The following is a 12,494-nucleotide window of genomic DNA, read 5'->3' on the forward strand; positions in this document are numbered from 1 at the left end:
TTAAAGTGAGCCAGAAGCAGGTGGTAGATGGGGCACCAATGGAAGGAACCAGGATGGGTGGGTGGGTGCATGGGTGGATGAGTATCGTCCTGAGCCCGTTTGTTCCCAAAGAGCCAAAACACTTCAAATCTACATGATGTCACACACAAAAAATCTAAGTTTAATGGTTCTTGAAAAATGTTATAAATATAAAACTTTCACATGTTGAAAATTCAGTAATTGCTGAACTTGTTTGCAGTTGAAGGTCAAAAGTTGATCCTGTAATATATCCAATTAATGGTAAATATAAATTATGCTCTTTGACAAAAGGATCAGTTGTTCTTGTTTGGTAAATTAAATGCCCAACAAATGTAACTTATCACATTCAAACAAGAAGTTTGGCTAATTGGATTTTTAAAAAGGCACATACAGCTGGATACTTGTGGTATTTTCAGCTGGATACTTGTAGTATTTCAGCCAATACCCAAGTTCATCTTCACTACACTGCAATACTTCTGGTTACTTATCAGCCACCATACACGCACCACTACGAGCATAACAGAGACTCTTTGTAATATTCTTGAGAAGCCAAAGTCCAGAGACAAGATTCACTTTGACATTAATATATTCCTAAAAAAATGAATCCTGACTTTGTTTGACGTATTGATATTTGATTATTATGTACAGACCAGCTCTGAACTCAAAGTAAGACGTGATGAGACAATGTGTTTGGAACAAGTTCAACTGGAATATTGATCGAATTATTTAAAAGAAAGGGGGGAACCTGAATATCTGAAGAGCATTTTCCCCTCATTAAAACAGCACATAGTGATTTACATCCTAGATTCTCACGTATTACACCATTAGACCCGTTATTGTTTCACACTGATCCACAGGCCCTACTTTGGGCAGCCCTGCACTAGAGTATTGCAATAATTGTGATCACAATACCACTTTCAAAATGGTGTTAATGATAAAATTTAATTTATTTATAATTTTTTTTCCTGCATTGATACTTGGAATCCATTAAAAAAAAAAAAAAGTATATTCTATAAAAAATGCCTATGCAAGAATAGACAGAAATAATCCCCACTGACACATTTTGTGCTCAACTACAAAAGCCTTTTAATTACTTTTGTCATGTGACTGTTATACTGAACATCAAGTGACCTTCGTCTCCTCATTGTGTTACAGGAAGATCAATAACCGCGTCTTGACACCTCAGAGGTCATCTAGGTGGAACTGCTGACTAAGGAGCTCATGTAAGATGAGCTAGATAAACTGAGTCTTTATTAAAAACCAGTGTGTGTGAGCCCCCTCACTATTGTCCAGTACTCACACACACTTGCACTACTGAAACATGGGGCACTTTTGAAGTGCTTCAGTAGCAGAACTGTACTGGAGGATGTTGTCATAGAAACAAGTGAGCTCCCCTCGTATGTCCTTGGCGCCCCTCCCTCCCGGTCCGCGGTACTTCATGGAGAGCAGCTTGGAGCACAGGTAGTGGAGCCACAGCACGTTGGAACGGGGGTGGTAGTCGCTCCAGTTATTACTGAGACAGACGGCAGAATAGCAGAAAATCAATCCATCGTGATAATTCTGAGATGCTAGCGTAAGATTTTAATGAGTGGGGTGATCCGCATGAGGCTCGTCACGCCAACGGTCGGTCAGAGGGATCAATGTTGGACTGGCTGAAAATATTTCGGTGTGATCAGACACGTTCCAACTGCCAAACCTTTGATGTGGGGCGACAGCAAACATGTTAAGACTTTCTTACTGGACAGGAACTTCTGGATGACACAACATTGATTCACCCTGGACAAAATCAAATCAATAGTTGGCTCTCCCGTCTCACACTCACACACACCTTTTACTGCATTTCCATATGAGAAACTTCCACATGACCCCGTCACGTCACAGAAACACCAGACACATTACACAGGGCCGATTCACAGAAAAGATGCACTGAGCAAATAAGACATCCAGAGTTTGTGTGATTCACAAACAACTCCGAAGGTCGAATGCAGCTCTGACTGTGCTGCCAAGTGCAGCGTCTCAGTGCACTGCTGCTATTAGCATGTATTTAAATGTGCACAACATGGCTCCTTTCTATTCATATGAGCTGAAACCTGGGAGCTAATTTACACACACACACATACATGCCAGAAATAAATTTTAAAAAACAACTTCAAATTCAAGCTAAAAACAATGCACGACATTTATATATAATTTGTCAATTTTCCTGATATGTTAAAAAAACATGCAACTGGTTTAAAATGTTGGATCATGTTCTGAACTTTATCACTTTATATCGGGAGACTTTGTGTGCGTGTGTGTGTTGGGGGTGTGTGTGTGTTATATGATCATCTTCCATACGACAATGTAGTTAACTAACTTTTGCAATCTATTTGCATGCAGTTCCCTGAGTGGATATAACAAGTACCTGCTCAATAGGCTAGCCCCAAAAATGGCAGCACACGGTGGAAAAAAATAACAACATTTTTTTAAAAGTTAACCATAAAATGTTGTTTTTTAAACTTTGCCACATGCATAGCTACAATCAGGTGCAAAACAAATTCCAACTGCAAATGTGAGGAGTGCAGCAATATCCAGAGCGCTGCATCTTCCTGTGACGAGGAGGTGGTAAATGGGTTAAATAGAAGGTGTGAGTGATGTGCAGTTCATGGTGTTATAAGCAGCTACGCTTCGTTCTTTGTGAATTCCCCGCCAAGTGTTTCTCACCCGTTCTCCTGTCTCATCAGTCTGTAGATATCAAACTGGTAATCTCCCTGGCCCATGAAGAGCTCCTCATCATTAGAGATGTCACAAGACACCGTCAGATCATCTGGGAGGGAAAAACAGAGGAAGAAAGTTTTGCTTTTCTAAAATACATAAATTCAGTAGCAACATAAATAAAAAAAGGAAAATAAGCAAGTGGGAGGTGACGGATGTAAAATCTCAAACCGATTTCTAGCCTGGAGAGAGAGTAGTCAATGATGCGGATGAGAACCCCTCTGGTTTCCAGTGAGTGGACCGTTCCATTCAGGAGGAAGTTCCACTTCTTCTGCTTGGTTGTTTTGACCAGCACGTTGCCCCAGTGGAGATCCCTTCAGAGACAAGCACAACAAATCATCTGTCACGTGCACACCAGAGCTGAACTCCATCTCCAACCCGCTGTGGCTAACACACTGCTGCTAGCTTGCTGAGGATACAATTATTGCCTTAAACAAACAAACAAACCTGAATGGTTTCAGCTTTTCATGTGTGAATATGTAAATTCTATTTGTCTTTAATGACCGAAAATGTCTGCTTCGTGGTACGTGTGCGTTTAGACGCTACCTGTGTTCAAAGTGTAGCTCCTGCTCAGCCACAGCTAAAGCAGCAGTCACTTGATGGAGAATGCTCTTCGCCACCCCCAAAGATGCCAGCTTGAAAGAAAACACAAGACATTTTAGAGGAGTCCATTTGTAATTTAACACCAAACAGTCAGTTTCTAATAGGATTCAATAGAGCTGCCATTTCTGCCCAAATAAATGCACCCGAGCATGTTTACAGGGGCTCAGCGTTATCTCTGGCTTACATATTTGAGACCTCCCCAGTATTAAATTGAAATAACTCCATTCAGGACATAATTATTGTTATGTTCAGGCTTGAGTGTTTAGCACATTTTTACGGCTAGTCTGCCACTGCAATAATTTGAAATTACAGTAATGAGTGTAGAGTGCACTGTTTAATTAAATGCTTAAAACTCTGTACAAGAGAAGCCGGTATATTTAAAACCTTGAAATTACAAAAAACACACAAAGCACATTCATATTTTCATGTTTAGATGGTGCCAAATTACACTTCAAGCTATCAAAAATACTGAAAATGTCTTTCCGTTTACTTCAAGATGGTGTGTTAAGTTATTTATGCTTTAAAGCCACACAATTTTAGTTCTCATTTCACTATTTGTGTGTGTGTGTGCGCGCACGTGTGCATACCTTGCCATTACTGTTCTCGAGGTCGATGCCTCCAAATTCAAACTCCAGGATGATAAACAACTGATCCTTTTTAAAAAAATCTATAGGAAAAACAAGGAGACATCCGGTGGTTTCAGTGGCATCTAGTGGTGAGGTTGCAGATTGCATCAAATTGAGGTTATGACAGTGTAACGGGAGTTGCTGCCTGGAAATGTCAGTGACTGTATAGAGTGTTGATATAAATACTGTGCAGGATGAACTGGATTACTTGGAAAAAAACTCATCTGAGTGTTTTAGTTACATCAGACGGTGCACACTAAACCAAATAATGCATCTCTCGCTCTCTCACTGACCTGGTCTGTCATTTTCAGAGCCTTTTTGGTGATCAAAGGCATCCCAAGCCTTTAGAAAAGCTGCAGGGTAGCAGCCCTGAACGCAGTGGAGACTGGGAGAGAAGTCAAATCAAATTTTCAAATTAAAGCTACTGAGGCATGAGTAAAAATAAGAAAACGACCACGAAAGAGGGCTTACTCATTGAGGCCAATGAAGCCGTGAGACTGGTTCTGCTGCTTCTCTTTCAGTGTGCTCAGTTCCCTGGTAGTAGACGGGACATTGGGTTTTCATTAAAATAACACAACTGATAAGCTCCCCAATGCAACATTCATACACAATGTTTCATGGAGTTCCATCCTTGCTGCTTTATCACTTAGCATGCATGAGACACTTTTAACTGCTTCTCCAAGTTGCACAGCTGGATTTGTTTGTTCAGTGTAGTAGCTCAGACAATTGTAAAGAATAATTAACTGCATCTTTACATCCAAGGCTATGGAAACATGTTAGTATGATACAAGAGAGAGTTTGATTTACTTTGAAATAATAATCTCATGGAGAATCTCCCCGAAGGTCTTCTGGTCTTCGCCGTTCACCTTCTCATTGCCCTCTAGTGGAATGACCTGTCAAGACAAGCGCCACTGTTGCGGTGTAGAGTATACACAAACATTCATGTATGAAGGACACATAGCAAAATATTACACTTGTACAAAACTGATCCTTGAAAGCAGCCCTTGTTTTACAGGTGCATTGTTAAGAGGTGTATCGTTGAAATTAAATTTAGAACTATTTTCTGCAAAAACAAACAAGACCTTTATTATTCGGGATAAATGTGTGGAATCGTTGTCGTTGTGCTAGTTCAGACACCAGGAGAGATAGGAGGAGGAGATATAAGAATCTGTCTGCATTTCTCACTATTTTTGGGTCACTTTTTGTTCAAAGCTCATAGTCCACTTGCAGCCCTGAACCTGCGAGGAAGCTCCATGATGCTTCACTGTTGTCTGCGCTCATCTTTGTTTGCTCTCTCCAGCCTTTCAGCCAACAATCTGCCTTCTGTTACACCAAATATTTCATTTATCAGCCCAGAGAACCTGCTGACATTCTTCTTTTTGCACCCCAGTTCTTTTGTTCGTTGTGTGCAGAGGAATGAAGGGGGAATGGCCTCAGCTCAATGTGTTTTCCATCTCTTGCACTCAGTTTTCTTCAGCCAACTGCTGCGTTCCCGCCACTCAACCTGCCTTTTCCCTCTACGCTTCTGCAGATGCACTTGGACGTGAACATCTGGCAACATCTGTCCACCGCTAAAATTCTGCCTGCAAGAGACTGTGCTGGTGCAGGTCTGCGTGTCTTGCTGCTGTGCACATTATTGTTCACCAACATCTGTTTGGTCCACCTGTTTAATAGCACACTGGTTGTACAGCTGCGAGGAGCAGCACTGGAACACTTGGAAAATGTTTTCCTATCTGTAGTTACATTTTTGTGTGTGTGCACTTAAATAATATGTCACTTATCTGGAGCTAGATGTAGCAGGACCCCCAAACACAAGGGCCTCTATCCAACACAGTTCTTTTGTGTTTTATCTGTTGTGCAAACTGTTTGGTTCACCTCTGACAGTTAAGAACTACTTCAGTCCTGAGTCATCCTCAGAGTCTGCAGACTCCCCTGAAACACACACAATATGTGTACACACACGTACTTTGAGGGCGACGGTGTCTCCTGAGCCATTGACGGAGGAGAAGACCTCACCGAAGGTACCTTCCCCTATCTTCACACACTGTTTCATACGGTGAGGGAGAATACACTCCTCCCAGGCCAGAGGGCCCTGCTGGCTGCATTCTGCATACACTTTCTCTGCATCTGACAGATCTGCTTCCTCACACGTGACCTGCACGGAAAGACAAGGTTGTAAGGTTGTAGTTAGATGTGCCAATATAGGTGTGCTATTCCCTATTTTGTCTGATTCTGAGAAAAGGAGAAAACTTCATCCTGATCAGTTAACTAGAGGCGGATGTCTTCTAGATTAATTGTGTGACCCTTTAGTTCATCGTGAAATCCAAAGCAGAAGACACAGCGGAGAGAGAGAGAGAGAGTGAGAGTGAGACAGAGAGAGAGAGAGAGAGAGAGAGAGAGGCTCCACGGCTTTAAGAAGACCCATGGGATCGTGTGGCGCTTGATAGTATGCGCTTTTATGAGTGCTTCGTAGATGCAAATGTGTACTGTGTTTTGTACCAGAGAGCTGCAGCTAAGCAGATGTGACCGGAGGCGTTTGGGGAGCGGTGTCCGATGAGGCGTGGCAAAAAGATCCTGGCTGATGTCTGCCAGCTCCCGCCTCCTGGAAGATCTGGTCTCTGACAGACATAAACTCCCCGGAGTCAGTAGCACTAAAGGGGACAAAAAGAGATGCGTGAATGTTAGAGGGAGATGAACAAAGATGATGACTGACTCGGGAGCTAATTGGTGACGTACCTTTGCGATGAACAGAGAGGGCGGCTTTCAGTCGGCTCCAGGTGTGTGTGTTGGGTGTCAGTTCAGCCAACAGAGATGAGAGGTTGAGCCGGCTCTCTCTCAAGGGGGTGGAGAAATTCATCGTAGTTCCAATGAGCTCCTACACACACACGCACGCACGCACGCACGCACACGCACACACACACACACACACACACTTCTCTGTCAGCAATTTACAACCTTCACTCTATCTTACCATGAGTAATGCAGACAGTTTGAGTGACTTGATCAGGGACTCACTGACATCATTATTAGTCCACAGTCCTGATCAAGTTCTCTGAATTTGTTTGTGTATAATGAACATTTCAGTTGTGAATTAAGGGGCACATTTGATCTAAATTGAAATCACAGTATGGTGCAATATTTGTTAAAGGCTCATTTAACCTTTCCTCTAATATAACAAATCACATTGCACTTATCAGCCAGATTAATTACCTTTGTTTTTCATGCAGCCCTAATTAGAGTTATTAAAATTGTATTCCCGCTCACAGAGCACCTCCAGCATTGTTGCAAATAATAACTATTTCATAAATCAGATGATCATATTTCATGCATCATAAAACCCATCACATGTAGAAACATTTTTATTTTGTCACATTATTGTGTTGTAGCAAGACTTGATTGGACTTAAAAGCACTATCGGTCACTGAAGTTTCATTAAACTGATGTTACTGTGGTGTGTGTGTTTTTCTCACCTGTGACTGTTTGGCTTTCGTGGCGATGAGGTCATTCATGCTGCAGTCAACTGTCTTTGTAGCACCTCGGGGTGGAATCCTCCGATTAAAAACGTGTGTGCTGGCGCTGCTTTTGTTTTTCCAGCGACTCACACTCAGACCGCTCACACACACTTTTCGGGTCATCCTGGGTCGATCCATGGACGTGCTCCTCCTTTTCCTCTCTTTAGGAGCCAGAGAGTTCTTTTTTCTTTTTGGAGGAATCTCACAGTTTTGTACAGCAACTTCTTTGTCTGTGCCGACATTGTTATCAAAACTTGCAGAGCCTCTCTTTTTCAGATCGACTCTGATCTCTTCACTACTTTGACTGGTGTCACTCTCAGACTGGAGGTCTGAGAGACCACTGGAGATGTCTGACACTTCCCTGGTAGATTTAAACTCTCTGCGCTGCCGAATTTCTTTAAACTGTGACAAAGTTAATCTCTTTATTTCAAAAACAGGTTTGCTAGTTAGACATTTCTCCCTCTTCGAGAGCGTTTCTGTCTTCTCGCTCACTTCTGGATCGGTGGATTGCGTCAGAGCTGTTACATTGTCGTTTGTCTGCTGTCTGACAGTCACTATCTTTCTTTCACTGATTTCTTCTGTGTTATACGGTCGGTCATTTTCATCCGGATGAAGATCCTTAATATCGCAAGCCATACCTGCCTCTTTAAGTTGTGATAAAGTCTGTCTTTTTACTTGCAATTTGAATTTTTTATTCTGCACATCTTCAGTAAATGTTTGCGCAGGGCTGCTGCCTGGTGAGTCAGCCCAGATGCTGGTGTGGTGGGTGGATTCAACACTGCATACTGATGGTGACTGTTCATTAGAATCAGGAGAGTGTCCGTCTGACTGGTTACAGTCCGCACGTCCCCGAGACTTGCGATTGTTTACTGCCAGGAAAGGATGGCTGGTTTCATCCTTAGTCACAGACAAACTAAGAGAAAATGCTGGTTGCAAAGATGAAAAAGGGTCAATGGCACGACCCCTTTCAGCAAACACATGTTCCTTTATTTGCTGGCTGTGAACTGAGCTGGGAAGCTCCAAACAGGATGAGTAAGTGGTTTGACTGCAAAACTGAGTCATGGGAAAGTAGTCCAATCTCTCTAGCAGCACAGAACACTGCTGGGTCAAACATTTCTCCTTCAGAGCCTCTAACAGCCACTCCAACCCTCCTGCTGCCGACACAAAATGACTACTGTTGCTTTCCGTGTCTGTAGTGGACAGATTTAGACTCGGTAACGCCCCGACGTTCCCAGTTTTCAAGGCTTCACTGTGGCCTTTGGCTACCTTCCAACAGCTACTTGTCTTGCTCTTCAGCTCCCTGAATAAGTCAGCAGAGAGTTCTTCTAGCTCTTGCATGCCGGCTTGTTTCTGCTGATTCTCCTCAGAAGGCAGCACTATGGGTGATGTGAGGCATGGCTGCCTCTGTGACTCCAGGACCTTCTGAAATGGGCTCAGTCCTTCACAGCTGACTGACATGGATGGAGGGTTGGAGGACTGCCCGTTGATGGGTAACGGTGTAAGACAGGGCCGTTTGCGTAAACAGCTTGCTGAGGGTGTAGAGCAGAAAATGGGTTTCCTGGGGTAGAGCCTGATGCTGTGATCTGCTGACTCACTGAGGGAGATCTCTCGGAAAGAGTTGGTAGTGGCAAAACTGTCGGCTCCTGTTGCATTCACTGAGTTCTCCACACTTGACTCTGTAAGGAGTGAAAGAACCTTCCTCTTCCTCCTGGGAGGGTGAAGTCTACAGCTAGCAAGTGCTCCTCTTCCAGAGGTGAAATCATCTGAAGAATCCAGAACATTAACAGTTGCTTGGGTGAGTTTAGATTTGGTGGCACCCGCATGTCTGCGGCGGGTCACAAAGCGGCCCGCTGAGAGAGGCTGAGCACTGACAGGAAATGAAGGAGAGAGAGAGAGCCAATGGTTACAATCCCAGCAGGTCAGCTGATGGATAAGTGGGCAAACACACTGAATGGCTGAATACTTACTTAGAGGTTCTCTTCATTTGAGACATCTTTGTATGATATTTTGTAGATGCCAAGTCTTCCTCACTCTCACTGGTAAGTGGGCCATGCTGCCTGCTCCATTTCATCAAGGCTCCGGGGACGGAGACAAGCCCGCTTTTCCTGGGACCAGGATCATGTGAGAGACACAGTTACAGACAAACCTCAGCAAACTCAGTGATGTTATTGTAATGTGCCTGAAACATGAATTTTCATTTCTTAATTTAATTTACATTAAAATAGTCTTTTGCACAAATGTGATTTGAACAAATCAGTTCATCCTTTAACTCCTTTTCCCAGAAACAAACAAATCAAAAAATCCACATACTATTATTTATTTCCTGCTTCATGCAAAAAAAGAGGATTCAAGGCATAAAAAAAATGTACTTGAAGCAAATGCTAAGACTTTTCTAACATCTTTGGGTGTAATTTAATTTAAAAAAAAATGAGCATGATTGTAAATCCGGGTTTTTCATAATCGAACCATGCCAAGTTATAAATCATGCACACACAAGTGAATAAGTGGAGCCAAGAATTTTGTGAATGTAGAGTCCACATTTTTAAACCTGCGTCACCCCAGCCTGTTAATCATACATTCATAAATATTTGGCCACATGGAAATAGAGAAAATAGCAAACACGAAGTAAAGTTAATAGTTTTCATGTGGACAATTCATCATGGCTGCTACTACCCAGACACAAACCTGGTGTTCTTGCTGTGCTGATGAGTAGAAGGAGGAGGAGGAGGCATCCTGCTATTGCCACTACCGACGTTCTCCTCATCACTGCCGTCCTCTGTCATAGATGACTTTGCTTTTCTCTTGGCAGGATGCCTTGCTTTACGAACACTGATCCGCTTTTCTCTATAAAAGAAAGAAAAGATGGAAACAGTCAGCGAGTGAGGATATGAGACATGAGCAAGGACGCCATTAGATGATACAAATAAAAAGCCAATAAAGTTGTTTTGCTTTGCAATTTGAGATAAAAAAAATATTATGTCAAATCAGAAATGCAAATCCTGTTTTTTTTAATATTTAAAGATTGTCTGACTTGCAAAATAAATCATTTAGAAGTGATAAACAGTTTATTAAAAAGGGCAAATGAATGAAAAACAGACAGCCGCATGGTAGCTACTGTACCAGACCTGGTTGTCTTGCTCTGCTTGGCAGGCTGAGGCAGGGGAGGAGAGGGCGTGACATTGTTTTCATCAAAGCTTTTCTCTTTCAGGCACTGCATAGCTTTTTTCTTGGCAGGACGCAGCACTCGATGACTCGCGACACTAGTCCGCCGGGGTCTGTGACATGATAAATGAGCACATGATGTTAAACATGAGATATTGTACATCAGGTCAAGCTTTTAATAGATAAACAAAAGTTGGCTTAGGATAACTAACTTGATAATCTAAGTACTTAATTTATTTTGACTTAAAAGGTTTCTGCGTGTACGACTGCTCCTGTCTGTCCAATAACTTTCCAATTCTAATGTCGGGGAGTGTTCTTGAAATAGGACCACATTCATTTACGTCCTTTAGGTGCCAGCTACTCCTCCCTGATGATAATGTCCATTATACATGAATATGCAAACATTTTCAAATTTAAAACTGGAACCTCTGGAGAAAAGATGCCTGCTAAATATTTGTGATGTCACCAATCATGCTCGTAGCCCCACCCCCTTTTAAAATAGATTTGTGCAGATTAAATTGTCATTTTCTTGAATGAATGTGAAAACATGTATCAAATTTCGAAAAGAACCGTAAATTTTCTTTTACACGCAGGACATGTATTTGGTACGGAGTACTGTTACATTACTGGTGGTGCGTTTACGTAGTATTTACAGGGAAAACACCACTTCTTTCACCACTAGGAATTCCCGAATTTAATATCAGTAATCGTAACATAATCTAACACTGAAAAGCAGATTAGGAGGTGGGTAATTTACAAATCAACGCGAGAACACACTAATAGGACTGCTGGACATAAGGACGAACCCACTCTTACCTGGTGCTGGCAGGTTTCGGGGCCTCAAAGACGGAACCATCGCCGTCTGTGGACACGGAACTGTCGAAGGCCTGTTTGCGGTTTCCAGGTGAAATCCACGCCGACAGCTTTCGCTGCTGTCTACCGTATGTCTTCAGGTATAACGTTTTTACTGGTTTCATGTTTGAAATGGCAGGATGGATAATAACTAAAAATAATAACTGTACAAAGGCACTGAACATTACCTTACTAGACCAAAGGAGACCCGGAGCTGTCACTGCAGCCAGATATGCTAACTGTGTTGCTGAAGCTAAACCAACGCCCCTAGCTATGATTAGCAGTGACCGACAAAGCTAAACGAGAACACTTAAATAGTTGGTTTAAATCATTTTCATCCATATATATGCTTTTTTTCCTCTCTTGGTCATTTAGTCATCATTAAACCCGCTAGCACTACCCGCTCCTCGTTCAAACTGCTGCATGCACGCCGATGATTGGTCAACAACTGGGGATAAATATATTGCAGCGTCCCCTGGCGGATCGGAGTCATAACACATTGGAGGCTGCTGATAAGTGAGGTGACATCGTCTCTTCTCTTTTGTTATATAAAAAAAGTGTGTAAAGAAATGTCTAATATTGTTATGAATTTGAAATATTCGTTATTACACTACAATTGACAAAAACGGAATACATTTGTTTGGTGAGACAGATTGTTTCACAAATATTGCAGTAACAAGAAGTAACCACCAGGGGTCATCCATACATTGCTCTGTATTTGTGTTGTGCACTGATCATGTTAAGATTTTTTACTTATGGAGATTTAATTGATGGGACTAAGGAAATTAACAACGTCACCCAAAAAGACCGTGTATTGGCTTTTTCTCTCTATGAAATGAAAATATGTGGTGCATATAAATACATTTTTAGTAATTGATAGACTGGTCGATCGGTAAAACTCGAAACTGTACAAAAGTGATTTAGACCGTATTTCTGAGCGTCACAATGTCTATAGCAGCTCATCTTT

General features: G+C 42.1%; 1 protein-coding gene across 1 annotated transcript; it reads right to left on the reverse strand.

Annotated features, from left to right (window-relative positions):
- Positions 1–839: 839 nt before the first annotated feature.
- Positions 840–11,972, reverse strand: haspin (histone H3 associated protein kinase). Its single transcript, XM_086211506.1, has 16 exons — positions 11,492–11,972; positions 10,639–10,788; positions 10,199–10,357; positions 9,481–9,618; positions 7,472–9,380; positions 6,738–6,876; positions 6,501–6,652; positions 5,968–6,156; positions 4,809–4,894; positions 4,473–4,535; positions 4,295–4,386; positions 3,963–4,042; positions 3,319–3,407; positions 2,944–3,086; positions 2,722–2,824; positions 840–1,531 (listed from the first exon to the last, which is right to left on the reverse strand). Exons 1-16 carry the CDS (start codon positions 11,710–11,712, stop codon positions 1,330–1,332), a joined length of 3,915 nt encoding a protein of 1,304 aa, XP_086067632.1. The 5' UTR covers positions 11,713–11,972; the 3' UTR covers positions 840–1,329.
- Between the last annotated feature and the right edge of the window lie 522 nt (positions 11,973–12,494).

This window comes from Aulostomus chinensis, chromosome 8, assembly GCF_037954235.1.
Source record: "Aulostomus chinensis isolate RoL2024-O1b breed Wild chromosome 8, RoL_Achi_v1.0, whole genome shotgun sequence".
Taxonomy (NCBI): domain Eukaryota; kingdom Metazoa; phylum Chordata; class Actinopteri; order Syngnathiformes; family Aulostomidae; genus Aulostomus; species Aulostomus chinensis.